At 68.1% G+C, this 17,942-nt stretch overlaps 1 protein-coding gene across 1 annotated transcript; it reads left to right on the top strand.

Moving 5' to 3' along the window:
• Positions 1-9,818: 9,818 nt before the first annotated feature.
• BSG (basigin (Ok blood group)) lies at positions 9,819-15,927 on the top strand. Its single transcript, XM_058282247.2, has 7 exons — positions 9,819-9,974; positions 13,421-13,666; positions 13,764-13,900; positions 14,287-14,563; positions 14,835-14,859; positions 15,061-15,123; positions 15,549-15,927. Exons 1-6 carry the CDS (start codon positions 9,908-9,910, stop codon positions 15,119-15,121), a joined length of 813 nt encoding a protein of 270 aa, XP_058138230.1. The 5' UTR covers positions 9,819-9,907; the 3' UTR covers positions 15,122-15,123; positions 15,549-15,927.
• Positions 15,928-17,942: the final 2,015 nt, after the last annotated feature.

The following is a 17,942-nucleotide window of genomic DNA, read 5'->3' as shown; positions in this document are numbered from 1 at the left end:
GTCGGCCGTGTTCCCTGTCAGCTGTGCTCCCTGTCGGCCGTGCTCCCTGTCGGCTCTGCTGTCGGCCGTGCTCCCTGTCAACCGTGCTCCCTGTCAGCCGTGCTCCCTGTCAGCCATGCTCCCTGTCGGCTGTGCTCCCTGTCGGCCGTGCTGTCAGCCGTGCTCCCTGTCGGCCCGTGCTCCCTGTCGGCTGTGCTGTCGGCCGTGCTCCCTGTCGGCCGTGCTCCCTGTCGGCCATGCTCCCTGTCGGCCGTGCTCCCTGTCGGCCGTGCTCCCTGTCGGCCGTGCTGTCAGCCGTGCTCCCTGTCGGCCCGTGCTCCCTGTCGGCTGTGCTGTCGGCCGTGCTCCCTGTCGGCCGTGCTCCCTGTCGGCCATGCTCCCTGTCGGCCGTGCTCCCTGTCGGCCGTGCTCCCTGTCGGCTGTGCTGTCGGCCGTGCTCCCTGTCGGCTGTGCTCCCTGTCGGCCGTGCTGTCAGCCGTGCTCCCTGTCGGCCCGTGCTCCCTGTCGGCTGTGCTGTCGGCCGTGCTCCCTGTCGGCCATGCTCCCTGTCAGCCGTGCTGTCGGTCGTGCTCCCTGTCGGCCGTGCTCCCTGTCGGCTGTGCTGTCGGCTGTGCTCCCTGTTGGCCATGCTCCCTGTCAGCCGTGCTGTCGGTCATGCTCCCTGTCGGCCATGCTCCCTGTCGGCCATGCTCCCTGTCGGCCGTGCTCCCTGTCGGCTCTGCTGTCGGTCGTGCTCCCTGTCAGCTGTGCTCCCTGTCGGCCCATGCTCCCTGTCGGCCGTGCTCCCTGTCGGCCGTGCTCCCTGTCAGCGTGCTGTCGGTCGTGCTCCCTGTCGACCATGCTCCCTGTCGGCCGTGCTCCCTGTCAGCCGTGCTCCCTGTCGGCCGTGCTCCCTGTCGGCTGTGCTGTCGGCCGTGTTCCCTGTCAGCTGTGCTCCCTGTCGGCCGTGCTCCCTGTCGGCTGTGCTGTCGGCCGTGCTCCCTGTCAACCGTGCTCCCTGTCGGCCGTGCTCCCTGTCGGCCGTGCTCCCTGTCAGCGTGCTGTCGGTCGTGCTCCCTGTCGACCATGCTCCCTGTCGGTCGTGCTGTCAGCCGTGCTCCCTGTCGGCCGTGCTCCCTGTCGGCCGTGCTCCCTGTCGGCTGTGCTCCCTGTCGGCCGTGCTCCCTGTCGGCCGTGCTCCCTGTCGGCCGTGCTCCCTGTCAGCGTGCTGTCGGTCGTGCTCCCTGTCGACCATGCTCCCTGTCGGCCGTGCTGTCAGCCGTGCTCCCTGTTGGCCGTGCTCCCTGTCGGCCGTGCTCCCTGTCGGCTGTGCTGTCAGCCGTGCTCCCTGTTGGCTGTGCTCCCTGTCGGCTGTGCTCCCTGTCGGCCGTGCTCCCTGTCGGCTGTGCTCCCTGTCGGCCGTGCTCCCTGTCGGCTGTGCTCCCTGTCAGCTGTGCTCCCTGTCGGCCGTGCTGCTTGGTGACCATGTTGTTTGGCAGCCATGTTGTCTGTGAACTGTGTTGTCTGTTGGCCGTGCTCCCTGTCAGCCGTGCTGTTGGCCGTGCTCCCTGTCAGCCGTGCTGTTGGCCGTGCTCCCTGTCGGCTGTGCTGTCGGCCGTGTTGTCAGGCAGCCATGTTGTCAGTCGGCCATGCTGTCTGTCGGCCGTGCTGTCTGTCGGCCGTGCTGTCTGTCGGCCGTGCTGTCTGTCGGCCATGCTACTTGGTGGCCGTGCTGTCTGTCGGCCATGCTGCTTGTGGCTGTGCTGTCTGGCGGCCGTGCTGTCTGTCGGCCGTGCTGTCTGTCGGCCATGCTACTTGGTGGCCGTGCTGTCTGTCGGCCGTGCTGCTTGTGGCCGTGTTGTCTGTCAGCCGTGCTGTCTGTCGGCCGTGCTGTCTGTCGGCCATGCTACTTGGTGGCCGTGCTGTCTGTCGGCCGTGCTGCTTGTGGCTGTGTTGTCTGTCAGCTGTGCTGTCTGTCGGCCGTGCTGTCTGTCGGCCATGCTGCTTGTGGCTGTGCTGTCTGGCGGCCGTGCTGTCTGTCGGCCGTGCTGTCTGTCGGCCATGCTGCTTGTGGCTGTGTTGTCTGTCAGCCATGCTGTCTGTCGGCCGTGCTGTTGGCCGTGCTGCTTGTGGCTGTGCTGTCTGTCAGCCGTGCTGTCTGTCGGCCGTGCTGTCTGTCGGCCATGCTACTTGGTGGCCGTGCTGTCTGTCGGCCATGCTGCTTGTGGCTGTGTTGTCTGTCAGCCGTGCTGTCTGTCAGCCGTGCTGTCTGTCGGCCATGCTACTTGGTGGCCGTGCTGTCTATCGGCCATGCTGCTTGTGGCTGTGCTGTCTGGCGGCCGTGCTGTCTGTCGGCCGTGCTGTCTGTCGGCCATGCTACTTGGTGGCCGTGCTGTCTGTCGGCCGTGCTGCTTGTGGCTGTGTTGTCTGTCAGCTGTGCTGTCTGTCGGCCGTGCTGCTTGTGGCCGTGTTGTCTGTCAGCCGTGCTGTCTGTCGGCCGTGCTGTCTGTCGGCCGTGCTGTCTGTCGGCCGTGCTGCTTGTGGCTGTGTTGTCTGTCAGCCGTGCTGTCTGTCGGCCGTGCTGTCGGCCGTGCTGCTTGTGGCCATGTTGTCTGTCAGCCGTGCTGTCTGTCGGCCGTGCTGTCTGTCGGCCATGCTACTTGGTGGCCGTGCTGTCTGTCGGCCGTGCTGCTTGTGGCTGTGTTGTCTGTCAGCCGTGCTGTCTGTCGGCCGTGCTGTCTGTCGGCCGTGCTGCTTGTGGCTGTGTTGTCTGTCAGCCGTGCTGTCTGTCGGCCGTGCTGTCTGTCGGCCGTGCTGCTTGTGGCTGTGTTGTCTGTCAGCCATGCTGTCTGTCGGCCGTGCTGTCTGTCGGCCGTGCTGCTTGTGGCTGTGTTGTCTGTCAGCTGTGCTGTCTGTCGGCCGTGCTGTCTGTCGGCCATGCTACTTGGTGGCCGTGCTGTCTGTCGGCCATGCTGCTTGTGGCCGTGCTGTCTGTCGGCCGTGCTGCTTGTGGCCGTGCTGTCTGGCGGCCGTGCTGCCTGTCGGCCGTGCTGTGGCTCGTCTCCTCGTTTCCCTGCACTAACCTGCCTCAGCTCCTCCCGCAGAGTCCACGCCTTGTTTTTAGAGGGTGCTGAGGGGTGATGGCCATTCTTCCGTAGCTGCTTCCTGCTGGTGAGGGCGGTAGTCCCTGCCTGACAGGCGTAAACCTCTCTGGCTCTCCTGCCAAGGTCGAGTAAAGACGGGTCTGACACTGTGGTTGGAACTGGCTGAAATCCCCGCTTGACCAATGTTTTGTCCTGGAAGGCGTGGATTCTTTCACCATCATCCAGTGTGTATCAGGCAAACCCCAAATCTACCTTACAAGTTCCTAGGCACGAGCAGAGTCTCTGGCAGGGGCGGGGAGCGCCGCTCACCTGTTTCCTGGCTGGCTTGCCAAATGAAGCCAGCTGAGGGTTGGATTCCTAGTGGTTCTTGGCGAAACAGAATTTATTGTGAAATGGGGGGAAAGAACAGCACTTGCTGAGAAATGGGAGAGAAGGACGGAAACACACACTGAGATCTGGCGTGGGCTCCTCTAGGCAGACAGAGCCAAAGGTTTTTATGGGAATGGCGACCCCCCTTGCAGTCCGGCACCCGCGCCCACCCCAGGGGCAGCCTCGCGTGGCCTGGGGTGGCTGCCCCCTCTGGGCATGGGCTCTCCTCCCACCGCCCGGCCCACCCCCGCGCCGCTCCTGGGAGGTACCTTCCCCCGAGGGGAGCCTGCTGAGTTGAGACGGAGGGCTTTGAGGAGTTGTCTCTTCTGCACCCGCAGAGCCCTTTCTCCTTGAGCCCCCACCAGCTTCCAGGCTGTTCCCGTGACGAGGGAAACGCTTTCTGATTCATTTCAAAGGAAGGGAGGGAAGAAGGGGGAAGAAGCAGAGTCTCTCTTTTGGGCAAATGGCCGAAGCGTTCCTTATCTTTCTTTTTTTAATAGACTCTGTTTTACGACAGTTTTGCGCTGACTTTAGACTATGCAAACAGTGTGGGGCGCCTCTGTAAGCCACACCTCGTCTCCCCGCTTTACCCCTTCTCGAGTGGGCCCCTTTGTCCCAGGAATGAACCGGCATTGGTCCATCGTTGACAAAAGTCCACACGGCACTCAGAGTCCCTCTGTTGCTCCCGGATGCCCCTTTTTTGCCCCAGAAGCCCACCTGGGGTGCCTGTTGCAGTTTGTCTCAGGCTCCCGTGGCCCCTCCAGGCTGGGACGGTTTCTTGGGCCGCCCTGGTTCCTGACGACTTTGCCCGACTTGGGGGCGCCGGTTGGGGGTCTCTCAGGACGTGCCTGTTGGGGTTTCTCTGATGGTTCTCTCGGCACCGGCCTGGGGTGGTGGGTTTCGGGCGAGGCAGGTGCACATTTAATGTCTGACTGTACACCAAGGCGTCACCCACACCCAGGACGCGCCCAGGCCCGGCCCGTGGGGCCACCGTGTGGACACGCCCGCAGCAGCGGCCGGTCAAGGCCGGCGCCTCCCCTCACTCCCCTCGGCCGAGCAGGCGGCCCGAGTCTGCAGCGGGTCCACGACACCGGGCGCCAGTCCCCGGGCAGCACCTCCCCAGGGGCCCCCACATCTCCACTTACCGGTAGCCGGGCGACCCTGCCCCCAGGGGACCCCAGGCAAGCTCTGGGGACATCTGTGCTTGTCACGCGGGGAGGGGCCCAGGGGCCTGCTCAGCCCCGCCAGTGCCCAGAGGACACCCGTGTTGCCGAGGGCTCGACCTGCGCAGGGACCTGCCGGTGTCCCGGGCTCGGGGCACTCGCGGGCGACGGCAGCGTCACAGCCGACGCCCGTGTGCGAGTGGCGGTTCCCGCACCTACAGGTGCAGGGAATTCTTCCCCGACTTACGCTGCGTGCATCTTCCAGCCTGCGGCAGCGCGGGTGCCGAGGACGCGGGGACGTCCCGCCTCCGACGCAGCGCAACCACGGCTGGCGTTGGTCACGCCTGCCTGATCCGTCAGCGTGGAGGATTCGCACGAAGCGTTTGAAAGGAAGGGGCTGCAGGCGCTTCACCCTACCGAGCTGGCTGAGTGCCCTCTGGGAACGAGCCCCCACCCGGCCCCTCGAGGCCCCCGCGGCAACGAGCCTCATACCTGGCATCTGCACTCAAATCCCAACTTCCCTGTCTCCCTTTTTTCCATCTTTTTTGTATGATGGAATATTTCACAGAACAGGAAGTTCACGTTTGAGCCACTTTGAAGGGCGCAGCCCAGCGGCGTTCAGCACATCCCCAGGGCGCAGCCGCCACCTCAGGGCGTTCTCATCCCCACCAAGGGGCCCCCGCCCTCGCCAGCCCAGGCGGCCTTGGCCCTCCTCCGGCCCCTGGACCAGCCTTTCCGGACACTTCGTGTCCACGACTGGACAGGGCCGCCTCCCTCCCTGAGCGCGTTTCCAGGCCCGTGGCGTGCACAGCGGCGGAGGCGGCCCGGCGGCCCCGCGGGCAGGCGCAGCTGCGGCGGGCAGCACCCTTCCTCTCCCAGCTCTGCTGTCCTGAACGTTTAGGGTCAAGGGACCACAGCACCGGCGACTCCCAGAGTTTTCCGGCAGGAAGGTGGGCGCGAGCGAGAGAAGGTGGCAAAGGCGTTCACGGGAGAGTCGGGAAGAGCTCGGGCTCCCCTTGGCCGTACGGCTTCCCGGCAGGACGCCTGAAAACAAGGCGCAGAAACGACACGGCGGCCGCGGGGGCTCCGGAGGCCTCGGGGTGACCCCGCGGGCGGCCCCCGAAGGACCAGGTCTAAAGCAGCGCGCGCTCCCCACTCCCCAGAGGCGCACCAGGTCTGCGGCGGAAGAGACCAGAAAGTGGAGGGAACTGGTCCTCCAGGGTAGGGTAGGGTCAGGGTAGGGTCAGGGTTAGGGTCACAGTAGGGTTAGGATTAGTGTCATGGTGAGGGTAGGGTCAGGGTTGGGTCAGGTCAGGTGGAAGGTTAGGGTCAGGGTAGGGTCAGGGCTAGGATAAGGTCAGGTGGAGGTCAAGGTCAGGGTCAAGGTCAGGTGGAGGGTTATGATTAGGTTTAGGGTCAGGTCAGGCGGGGTAAGGCAGCTGCTGCTGTCAGCACCCGCAGGGCGGCTCAGGGGAGCCTCGGGGAGTTGCCAGCTCACACTGGGGCTCCTTGGCGGGAGACCCCCCGGGCCCCCCCCCACTCCCCAGCGTGGCACTGCTGCTGGGTCCAGGCCAGGCTCTGGTCCCACCCATTTCACAGAGGACGCTCCCACCAGCACCCCCAAAGTTGACGCCCACAGCCCCCCCACCCGTCACGCCATCGAGTCCAGCTCTCAAGGCCAGGCGGCCGCACAGCTCTCCCCCTGCCGGCGCGGCTCTCCCCCCACCCATGCGGCTCTCCCCTCGCCTGCGTGGCTCTCCCAACACGTGTCCTGGGCTGCTGGACGCGGTCGCCACGCGCTGGGCGGCTGCACCCAGGAGCTGCCCTCCGCGTCCTGAGGCCCGAGAGCGGGGTCTGCAGGGGGCTCCTCCGGGGGCTCCCCCTGCCCCCCGTCTTCCTCGTTACCTCTGCGGAGACCCTTCCCAAGCGAGGCCGCCCGGGCCGTGGGGTCTGGGTGGGAGCGTCCTTGTGGGCCCCCTCCACCCACCAGGCGAGCCCCCGCCCCTCCTGGCCGGACCTCCCCCAGGGCGGCCAAGGCCCCTCTGGCCCACACGTCACGTGCGACTCTCCTTGGGCAGGTCCCTCCCGGGGCCCCCCAGTGCCTCGCGCCTTCCCCCAAAGCCACTTGAAGGCCTCCTCCACCGCCCGGCAACGGGCTGGACCTGGGAGCCCCAACCTCTCGGGAGGACGCAGGTGAAGAACGAAGCCGGAGCACCCCTCAAGGGTGCAGAGAGGGTCCCACCATCCTCGCAATAGCGATTTTAGTGTAAGTATATCCCACACCGTCTTTGGGATATACTTATAAGGGGAAAAAAGGATCTGCCGTTCCCTGAAATTCCAGTGGACCTGGCTGCCCGGCGACAGCAGCCGCTTCCCCCGTCCCCACCGCTGTGTCCCATTTCCCTCTCTGGGTGTGTGGGTCAGACGGACAGACGGGCTGAGCGCCACATTCCCATCACATGCAGTGGGCACCCACTCTTGTTGAGCTCGGGGGCGTCCCCCTCCTGGATTAGAGAACTGCCCCCGTGCTCCGGCGGCTGCTCTGGGAAGGGCCTTGCCCCAGGGACCCAGCCGCCCGCTTCGCCTGGTTTCTGCCTCGCCCCATCCTCCCCGGTGGCACTCTCCTGGCTTTGGGCCAGGCCCCGGCTCCCATGATCCCATTCTTGAAGGCATTTTTTCCTCCCGTCTGTCCCTTTCCTGTCCTTTTTAGCGCAGTGGCAATGGTTCCACTCCTAAAAGCCTCAGAAGAAACTTGCTGGTTTTGCATGAAGAACACAGGGCTCCAAACCGTCAGACAATGGCGCCTGCCACAGATCCTTCCTGCGTAGCTGCGTTTCCAATCCTGACACCGCTGAAACGGCTGACGGGTCCACGTTTGGTTAGACCCCCACGTGGAGCCCTGTTCTGGACAGGCACAGAATTTTCCAAACCATCCATTTCTGGTGTCTTTGTGCCCAGGAGTTCGCTCAGCGTGTCGCCTTCCTCTTGCGTTTCCCTGTAGCTGCAAGGAGAAGCCAGGCTGCATCTTCCACACGTAGCTTGGAAATCTCCTCGGCCAAGTATCTGAGAGCACGGCTCTCAAATTCCGCCTTCCGTCCAACCTCAGAGCTCAATTTCACCAAATTCTCTGCGACTTTAAAACCAGGGTTGCCTTTCCTCCAGTTTGCAATGACACATTCACCATTTCCTTCTCAGGCCTCATCAAGAGCGCCTTATCCACCCGTATTTCTAACAAGAGTCTCTTCAACGCAATCTAGGTTTTCTCTGTCAAGCCCCTCGCAGCTCTTCCCATCTCTGCCATGAACCAATGCCAAAGCTGTTTCTGCATTTTTGGTATTTGAGATAGGAACACCTCACTCTCCTGGCACCAAACTTTGTTTTAGTTTACTGGTCTGCTCCTGCAAATACCGTGCAATGTGTTGTGTTACTGGCTCCCGGCTTTAAGGTTTGGAAAAAGTCCAAAACAAGGCATCATCAAGGCGACGCTTTCTCCCTGGCGATCTGGGGCCGGCGGCCAGCGACGCCTGGTCCTTACCTTGCCCCAGGGCGAGGCGCGTGGGGCCCTCCTGGCGCTCCCTCCCCCCGGGTGGCACTGGCCTTCAGCTGCTGGCTGCCTGTGGCTCTCGGTGTGAGTTTCGTTCTGCTTGTAAGGACTCCAGGAATAGGACGAAGACCCACCCGGCCTGGGCCCGGCCCGCCTTGACTGGAGTCGCTCACCAGAGGCTCCTCCTTACCGGGGCCAAAGGCAGGGACTACATTTAAGCACTGGTTTCTCTGGGGTACCTACGACTCCAAACCACAACAGATCCTTTCCCCAGATTTTAAATGGATTTTCTTCCTTGTTGAGTTGTAGGAATTCTCTACATTTTTTTTCTCCCCCCACCCCCACCAGTGGTCTGCTCTCTTTGCTCTCTGTGTCCATTCGCTGTGTGTTCTTCTGTGTCTGCTTGTATTCTTGTCAGCAGCACAGGAATCTGTGTTTCTTTCTGTTGTGTGGTCTTGTGTCAGCTCTCCGTGTGTGCGGCGCCATTCCTGGGCAGGCTGCACTTTCTTTCGCGCTGGGCGGCTCTCCTTACGGGGCGCACTCCTTGCGCGTGGGGCTCCCCTATGCGGGGGACACCCCTGCGTGGCAGGACACTCCTTGCACGCATCAGCACTGCGCATGGCCAGCTCCACACGGGTCAGGAGGCCCGGGGTTTGAACCGCGGACCTCCCATGTGGTAGACGGACGCCCTACCAGTTGAGCCAAATCCGCTTCCCTGTACATATTTTAGATACAATTCCCTTATCAGCAATATGATCTGCAAATATTTTCTCCCTTCCTGTGGGTTGTCTGTTCAAAGGCTTTGGAAAGTCTTTTCCAAAAGCCTTCAGTCCTTTGAAGCACCAAAGTTTTACATTTATTTGTTTATTTTTCGGTTACTTGTGCTTTTTGTGTCTCGCCAAGTCCCAGACCACGAAGACTACCTAGCACTATTTTTGCACATATCCCTGTTTGCAATTATTTTGTCATTTGTCTAAATATTTATTGAGGAGCTTGGGTTAAGGTTCTCAGATAAGACAAGAGGTACGTTTAGATCGGTATTGTAGATAAACGAGGAGTATATTGGGTTTCTTTTAGGAGTTATGGCTGATGGGCCTGGGGCCTCATACACGGGAAGCAGGCGCTCAGCCACTGAGCTACACCCACTCCCTGTCTGTCGTTTTAAAATATATTTGTATTAGAGAGATTGTGAACTTACAAAGCAATTATGTACGTGCGGAATTCCCATACAACACCCCTACACCAACACACTAAATTGTTGTGGAACATACAAATATTTATTTTTGTATAACTTTGCCAGAATTTTTCACGGGATACTTAGAAGAAATGATTCTTCTCTATGCAAAATACAAACCTGCCCGCCGTTGGTGCTTTTATTTGAACTGGCAGTCCCACCCCGGGGGACGTGCTGACAGCGGGCTCCCTCCCGCCCGACTCAACGGAAGACGGGAAAGAAACACTCCGGAGGCCGGGAGGAAACTGAGGCTGCCCGTTTCCTAGCAACGCCAGGCCGCCCACCCGCCCCGGCTTCCGTAGCCCGCGTCCGCGCGGGCCAGAGCGTGCTACGTGCGTCTGAGCGCGCGCGCGGGGGGCGGGGCGCCGTGCGAGCCGTGCGTGCCCTGCGTGCGCGTGCACGCCCCGTCCCCCGACGACGCCCTGCGCGCGCGCGCCCGGCCGCCCCCGCCGGTTCTTATAGCGGCCGCGGGCGGCGGAGGCTGGCGGCGCGGGACGGCGGGCGGCCGAGGAAGATGGCGGGCGCGCTGCTGCTGCTGCTGGCGGGCGCGCTGCTGGGCGGCCCGGGCGCCTCCGACGCCTGTGAGCGCCCGCGGGGGTCGCGGGGCCGGGCGGGTGCGGACGGAGCCGCCCGGGGCGGACGGGGCGCCCCGGGCCGGGAGAGGCTTGGGGGGCGCGCTCCGGGGCGGCGCCCGGAAGCGAAGCCCCGAGGTTGGGGGCGTCCGGAGGTTGGGGAGTCCCTGGAGGCGAGTCCCTGAGGTTGGGGGGGCACCCGGAGGTGAAGACAGAGGTTGACGGGGCTCCTGGGGGCAAAACCTCGAGGTTGGGAGGCTTCCAGAGGCGAAGATCAAGGTTGGGGGGTGCCCGGAAGTGAATCCCCGCGGTTGAGGGGCACCCAGAGGTGAAGATTGAGGTTGGGGGGCGTCTGGACGTGAAGCCCCGAAGTCCGAGAGGGCGTCGGGAAGCAAAGGTTGAGGTTGGGGGTGTCCCGAGGTTAGGGGGCACCCGGGGGCAAAGCCCGAGTTTGGGGGGCATCTGAAGGCGAAGCCCCGAGGTTGGGGGGCGTCTGGAGGCGAAGCCCCGAGGTTGGGGTGCCCCGAGGTTAGGGGACACCCGGGGGCAAAGCCCGAGGTTGGGGGGCGTCTGGAGGTGAAGAGCCAGGCTGGGGGGCGCCCGGAGGCAAAGCCCCCCGCCCGGGGTGGTTCCTAACGGGTGGTGGCGAGGGGTGCCGGTGCTCAGGGACAACCTCGGGGTCTCCCCGCCGGGGTGACCTGACCCTGGGGGAGGGCCTGGGGTGCCCCCTTGGCATGGAGCCACCCCCTCTTCAGGGAGGGGCCTTGGGGTTTGCGAGGCAGGACCTCGGGGGGCCCAGACGCACAGGGGACCCCCCCTCCGGGACCGGGCAGCCTGGGCGGCTCTGCCCGCGGCCGCGGGCCTCCTCCAGCCTTCAGGTCGGGGCGCGCGTCTGCCCACCGGTGCCCGCCCGGGAGGGGCCCCTCCCGAGTGCGCTTGTGCCCCCTCTCGGCTTCTCTTAGGGTGAGATGGGATTCCGTTCCCCCGTCGTTTTACAGGTGGGGAAACTGAGGCCTCGGAGGGGGCTGCCCCAAGGTCACAGCGAGGTCAGCTCACGGGGCGGTGCTCAGCTGCTCGGGGCTGGCCGGCTGGGGTGGGCGCAGGGCGGGCGCGGCCTGGAGGCGGCTGAGCTGTGCGCCTCCGGGTGAGCGCGGGCCGCGGCGCCTGGACCCTGCCGGCCGCTCGCTGTGGGTTAAAGGGTCATGTCCAGGCAGGTTGGGGACAAAGGTCTGGCTCTCATTTTGGAGGGGCCCCCCCAGAGGGCGTCAGTCTTGAGCCAGAGCCGCAGGCGGGCCTGGGCGGCGGGGGCTGCGCCTCGTGGGCTGCGCCTCGTGGGCTGCGCCTCGTGGGCTGCGCCTCGTGGGCTGCGCCTCGTGGGCTGCGCCTCGTGGGCTCCTCCTCGTGGGCTCCTCCTCGTGGGCTCCTCCTCGTGGGCTCCTCCTCGTGGGCTCCTCCTCGTGGGCTCCTCCTGGCCCCCACGGCTCCCCGGGGCGGGGCCTCCTGTGGCCTCCGATAGAGCGAGCGCAGGGGCCTGGCCCTCTTATCTGGTCTCTGCCATCAGGGGCCTCCACGCCCAGGTGGGGGCAGAGCCAGGCCCCCGGCCGGTGTCCACCCCTGCCCCCTGCGCCCCCCCGCCCCCTGCGCCCCCCTGCCCCCTGCTCCTGTGCGCAGGGGCCCACCGCCCGCCCACGGCTGGCTCTGCAGGGCGCAGGTCCTGCCCTGCTCGCTCGCACTCTGTGTCTTCCCAGAGCCGGGCCAGTGGGCTTGGGGCAGCCCCGGGGCCACTCTGCACCTTCGTCCTGCCGGGCTTGGGCCTTGACCAGGGGTCCCCGGAGGCCGAGGTGGACCCGTGAGCCCGGAGGCGCAGGGCGGGAGGCGTGGAAGCTCCGCGCAGCGGGCGCAAGGCCAGGCCGCGGGCTTGTTTACCGCGGAGCCCCTGCCTGGCCCCGCGCCCCGGCCGGCCAGCTGGGAAGTGGGGAGCGGCTGTTTTTAGATGAAGGTGACTTTCCTCGAGAAGCGGTTCCGGGCCACGTGGCCAGACCCGAGTGCTCACGTCCCGGAGGCGGCCGGGAGGGCCGGCTGTCCCGCCGTGCCTGTGCCGGCCGCGCTGCGGGGCCTCGGGCTCCCTCGCCCCTGCCCCGGGGCCTGGTGAGGCTGTTTCCTAAAACCACCCCTCGAGGAAACCGCAGCTCTGGGCACCGCGTCTCCCGGCGGGTCTCCTCAGCGACCCTGGGGGCGGCCTGGACGCAGAGACCCGCTTCCTGTCCCCTTGGGCGTGGCCCGCATCGAGGACGTGGGCAGGTGCAGCACTGCCGCCAGCGCCCAGGGCTCCCCGGTCCCCGCCCCAGGGCTCACAGCTGACCTCGTTTTAGCCCCCGGGAGGAGGGGCCCGCGGAGGGCGGGAGGGGGCTCGGCCGACCCCAAGGCCTGCCTCAGCCGCGCACCGCGAGCTGGTTTTGCAGTTGCCAGGGAGTCGAGATTCCTGAGAGATTTAGGTCACGGGGAGGGCAGCGCGCGGGCAGCCAGCTGTGTCCATCCCCGTGACCACCCGGGTGGGCCCTGCCCAGGGCAGACGCCTGACGGCCGGGCAGGCGGGGTGCGTGTAGGGTGGACTCTCACCCTCTCAGGGCCCTGGTGGCGGGAGACGCCGGGGCTGCGCCGAGATGCCCCTGCTGGGCGGGCAGGGGCCCCTCGTCCCATGCTGCGGTGGAGCTCGCAGAGAGGTGGTCAGAGGCGAGGGGACAGCCAGGCCCCATCCACAAGGCCGTGGTGCCAGGGTCCGAGGGGTGCGGCTGCTGGGGTGGGGGTCCCGGCCCTGGCACCGGACGGAGCCCCTCAGACGCTGCCCACGGGCGTGGCGGGTGGCTGGGTTTGCGGTCTGTGTCCTGTCTTCCCGGCAGCCAGACCTGCCCGCGGGGCCCCTGCGCCAGGAAGGGCTTTCCCGTCTCGTGGGGTGGGGGGTGCTGCGTGCGGACGGCCCCACAGCCGCCCACCTCCCCGCGTCGGCCATGCTGCCTGTGCAGCACCGATCCTCCTCTGGGCGCGTCCCCGGCTCCCGCACAGACGCTGGGAGCCCGCTGCCCGGGCCCTGCCCTCGCGGGCACACAGCTGCAGTGTCCTGGGTGCAGGTGCCACGTGCCGCCGCATCCCTGTGTCTGGGCCTGTCCCACCAGCCAGGAGTAGAGCGGGGCGGGCACACGCGCCCCAGTGCTGCCGGGTCCCGCGTCCGGCTGTCGTCCTGTCGCGCAGTCCCGCCCCCTGCACGCCGAGCAGCCCCAGTCGCGCCAGGGCTCGCTCTGCGGCGCCGGTGAGGGGAGCTCTGCGCTGAGGGGAGCTCTGCACTGAGGAGGGCTGCGTTCTCGCCACGCGGGCCAGGCCGGGGAGGCTGAGCGGGGTGCGGGCCAGGGCTCTGGCCGCGTCCTCGCCACGTGTTCACGTGCCCGCGGCGCCCGCAGGGAGTGGAAGTGGAATCATCACGTTCCAAGACACCGTGGGCTCCAAGATGCGCCTCAGCTGCGCCCTGAACCACAGCGCCAGCGAGATCGAGGGCCACCTCTGGCTGCGCAGCGACAAGGTGGTCAAGGAGGACACCCTGCCCGGCCTGCGGACCGAGTACGAGGTGGACCTGGACGACAGCGCCGGGGAGTACACCTGCGTCTTCCTGCCGGAGGGCGCGGGCAGGGCCGAGATCCGCGTGACGGGTGAGCGCCAGGGCGGGCGCGGGGCGGGGCTCGGGCGGGGCAGGGCCCAGGTGGCCTTGGCGGCAGGTCAGCGCCTGGGGCCCCTCTGCCCCCGCAGGCCCGCCCAAGGTGACGGCGGTGAAGAAGTCGGAGCACGCCACCGAGGGCGAGGCCGTCGTGCTCAGGTGCAAGTCGGACTCCTTCCCCCCCGTCACCGATTGGGTCTGGTACAAGCTGCACGACGGCCAGGAGCAGGTGGGCAGCGGGCGCCGCGACCCCTCCTGTGGCACGGCCCCCCTGGCCCTGCCCCCCACGGCCCTTATGTGGCCCAGCGCACCCCCGTGGCCCAGCGCCCCCCACGGCCCTCACACGGCCCAGCGCCCCTCGGCCCCGCCCCCCGCCCCTCACGTGGCCCAGCGCCCCCGTGGCCCTGCCCCCCAGCCTTCACATGGCCCCAGCGCCTCCGCCCCTCACGTGGCCCAGTGCCCCCGTGGCCCTGCCCCCGGCCCTCACGTGGCCCCAGCGCCCCCCCGTGGCCCTGCCCCCGCCCCTCACGTGGCCCCAGTGCCCCCTGCCCCTCACATGGCCCAGTGCCCCCCGTGGCCCTGCCCCCGGCCCTCACGTGGCCCGCCCTGCCCCAGGTCATCACCAACGGCTCTGAGGGCAGGTTCTTCCTGAGCGCTGCGGGGTCGCGCGTGGAGCTGCGCATCCACAGGCTGGACATGAGCGCTGACCCCGGCAAGTACGTGTGCAACGGCACAAGCACCGAGGGCACCTCCACCGCCACCATCACGCTGCGCGTGCGCAGCCGCCTGGCCGCGCTCTGGCCCTTCCTGGGCATCGTGGCCGAGGTGCTCGTGCTGGTCACTATCATCTTCGTCTACGAAAAGCGCCGGAAGCCCGACGAAGTCCTGGACGGTGAGGCCCGGCCGGGGCCAGTCGCGGGACCCCCTTGGCCCCACGCGCCCTCGAGGCCGCCCCGCGCGGCCCGGCTGCCCGCCCTCGTCTGCACCCGGGCGCTGGGTGGGGCGCTGAGCGGGGCGCTGGGCGGGGCGGGCCCGGCTGTGCAGGGGGCCACAGGGGTTCCGGGGGGTTGGCCGCAGGGGTCCTGGGCGGCCCGCGGGGCTTGGGGGGCTCGGGGTTACGCGAGCCGCCGCGTCCACCCTGACGTGTCTCTCTCCCTCTGCAGACGACGACCCGGGCTCGGCTCCGCTGTAAGTCCAGCCTCGCGGGGGCTCGGGCAGGCTCCGCCCACACTTGCCGGGGAGCGGGAGCCTTGAGCCCCCAGCCCCCCGGCCCGAGCCCCAGCGCCCCTGCGCGCTCTGCGGGGCTGGGCCGACCCCGGGCAATGGGTGCTGGGAAGGGGCGGCCCCTTCCCCCGCAGACAACCCTGAGGTCTTCCCCCCCCCACCCAGGAAGAGCAGCACCCACTCCTCAAACGACAAGGGCAGCGTCCGCCAGAGGAGCGCCAGCTGAGGGTGAGCGGCAGCACCCCCCCACGCCGTGACCCCCCCATGCCGTGACCCCACACGCCGTGACCCCCCCACACCCTGCCCCCCCACCCCGCCCATGCCGTGACCCGCCCACGCTGTGACCTCACCCATGCCGTGACCCCCCCACACCGTGCCCCCACCCATGCCGTGACCTCCGCCACCCTGTGACCCCCCACGCCACGCCGTGTCCCCCATACCATGCCCCCGCCCGTACCGTGCCCGCACCCACGCTGTGCCCCCCACACCGTGACCCCGCCCACACCATGCCCCCGCCCACGCCGTGCCCCCAAGCTGTGCCCCCCACGCCGTGGCCCCGCCCACACCGTGTCCCCGCCCACAGGCTGCAGGGGGGGGGGCGGCGCAGGGCGGGTGGGGGTCCTGCACTTGAGCTGCCCCTCCCCTCCCTGCAGGTGGCCCCGAGCGTCCAGTGTGCCTGCGCCCGCACGAGCCCTCCCGCCACGGACCCCGGCCTGAGGACAGCCCAGCCGGGGGGGCAGCCGGTGTGCAGTGCGGCCCCTTCTCTCCTGTTTTAAACTACATCGGGGGGTTCGGCCCGCAGAGTCCTGCTCCTTGGGGATTTTCTCTAAACTGTCTCAGGAGCCCTGGGTCTGAGCTCCTCCGCCCATCTGGCCTCCCCCCCCCCCCCATGGGGTCCCTCCCCGCGGCCCTCGGTGCCCCCTGGGCCACGGCGTCGCGGGCGGAGGCGGCTGCAGAGACCCAGCTGGGCAGGGGTCCCTGGTCTGGCGCCGCGGCCCCCCCTCCGCCCCCAATAAAGACCGCTCCACCCTCCCTCTCTGACCCTGTGACCCTCTGTGCCTGCGCGGGCCGCGCCGGGAACGCACCTAGCCGCACCACCGTGGGCTGGGGCTGGGGGCTCAGAGCCCGGGTGGGCCCTTCTGGTGGGTGTCCCCGGCCCAGGCACCTGGCGGGGGCTGACGGGGCGGCGGGAGACCCCCGCTGCGCTGGCGGAACTGCCGCGCCCTGGAGCCGCTGGGTGGGCCCCTGCTGCCCAGGCTCGGTGGGCTGCCCCTCCCGCTCTCCGGCCTCTGGGGGGACCTGGGTCTCCAAGTCGGAGGCAAGGGGCCTCCCGGCCACCCCGGAGGCTGCCCGGCTGTGGCCACGCCCGGCCCGGGCCATGGATTCAACTCTTCCTTGAGGGTCCCGGGGCGCAGCCCCCTGCCGGGCTCCTGCCTACCCACGGCCCCCGCCGACCCTCCCCTGTTCCCCAAGTCTTGGTTCCCCCAAGCCCTCACAGCCAACCAGGGCCCCCCCCTTCCCACCCACAGGGAGGCACCGGGGCCCACACGCCCGGAGCGGGGCTGCCCACAGGGCGGCGGGAGCTGCGCCCTGGACCCGTGAGCTCCTGGTGCGCCTGAGCCCCGAGCGCGGAGGAGGGACAGCGGGGGCCGCACCCTCAGGTCAAGCGGGGCGGCCAGCACCCTCCCCTGTCCACTGGGGCCTCGGCGGGGGCTCGTGCTCGAGGCGGCTTACAAGTGTGTGCCCGCGTGTGCGTGTGGGGCGCGGTGAGTGCTCGCCCGCCGCTGGGGTCCTCGGCCTTGGCTGGCTCATGCCTGCCTCGGTTTCCCCAGGGGTGACCGGCCCTCTGACTCCCCCCCTCACCTCGGGTCGGGTGCCTGGAACGCCCAGGAGCGGCTGCCAGGGCACTGGGGGTCTCGAGGCCCCTGCCCAGCGGGCGGTCGCGGAGCCGAGCCCCCCGGGGAGCAGCCCCCGGGCTGCCCCCGCCCCCCGCCCCCCACCGCTGAGTGGGAACCCCGCGATGGAGCGGCACTGCTGATGGGGTGGGCCCCAGCGCGCAGCCTGGGGAGCCCGGCCCACCCCTCGGAGCCGCCCCAGCGCAGGGCCTGACCATCAGCAAAGCCCCGACTCGAGGGCCCCCAGGCCAGACCCCCGAGGCACTGGGCCTCGTTTCGGCCCCTGGTCTCCAATTGATCTGTACAGAAAAACCGCCTGCGCAGCAGGGCCCCCACCCAGGCCTCCCCCAGCTCAGCAGGGAGCGCAGGGCCCGACTTCTGGGGCGCAGGGGCCGCGGGGGCCGCGAGGGGCTGGGGGCAGGAGGGCGGCAGGTGCGAAAGCCCTGAGAGGCCAGACCAGGGACCTGGCCGCGTCCAGTGTGTCCACCCCAAGCCCCCGGCCATCTCCAGAGCCCCCGCCCCGCCCCATCAGCCCCGGCCGCAGTCTCGGCTCCCGCTGCCCGGCAGCCGGCTCTGCAGGCCTCTCACCACCCTGCCCTGGCCTGCGCAGGGGCCCTGCTCGCCCACAGCCGTCCACGGCCCTGCCCGCCCTCCAGCCGCTCCCACGCTGCCCTGGCGCCCCCTCGCCCCCTTGCACGCCCCGCGTTTTCCTACAGCACGCCCCTTCTCCCGGGCGGTGTCACACGAAGCCTCACGCGGGGCCGGGCAGCGTCGGTGCCCTCCGCTCGGCCGCCCGCGCCACCTGGCCAAGCCGGGCGCTCTGCTCGCTTCTGAACGCCGGTACCTGGGCCGGGTGCTCGCAGTCGGACGAGCGCCAATGCAGAGCGCACCGGTGGCCGGCGGGCAGCGCCCAGCGAGGGGCCGGGGCCCTGGGTGCCTGCGGCTGGGCCGGGCCTTCTCCTGCCCGCGCAGCCTCGCGCCCCGGGGCCCTGGCGGGCTGCCCGGCCCGACACCCCCCAGGATGAGCATAAAAGGTGCCCCTTCACCAGAACACGCATCTGCATCCGCCCCGGGGCGGCCGCAGCCTGGCACTGCCGCCCGCCGCCACCAGCCCCTCTTGGGACGACAGCTGCTCTGCCCGCCCGCCCATCT

The sequence above is a fragment of the Dasypus novemcinctus genome, chromosome 19 (genome assembly GCF_030445035.2).
Source record: "Dasypus novemcinctus isolate mDasNov1 chromosome 19, mDasNov1.1.hap2, whole genome shotgun sequence".
Taxonomy (NCBI): Eukaryota; Metazoa; Chordata; class Mammalia; order Cingulata; family Dasypodidae; genus Dasypus; species Dasypus novemcinctus.
This window is presented reverse-complemented; position numbering and strand designations above follow the sequence as displayed.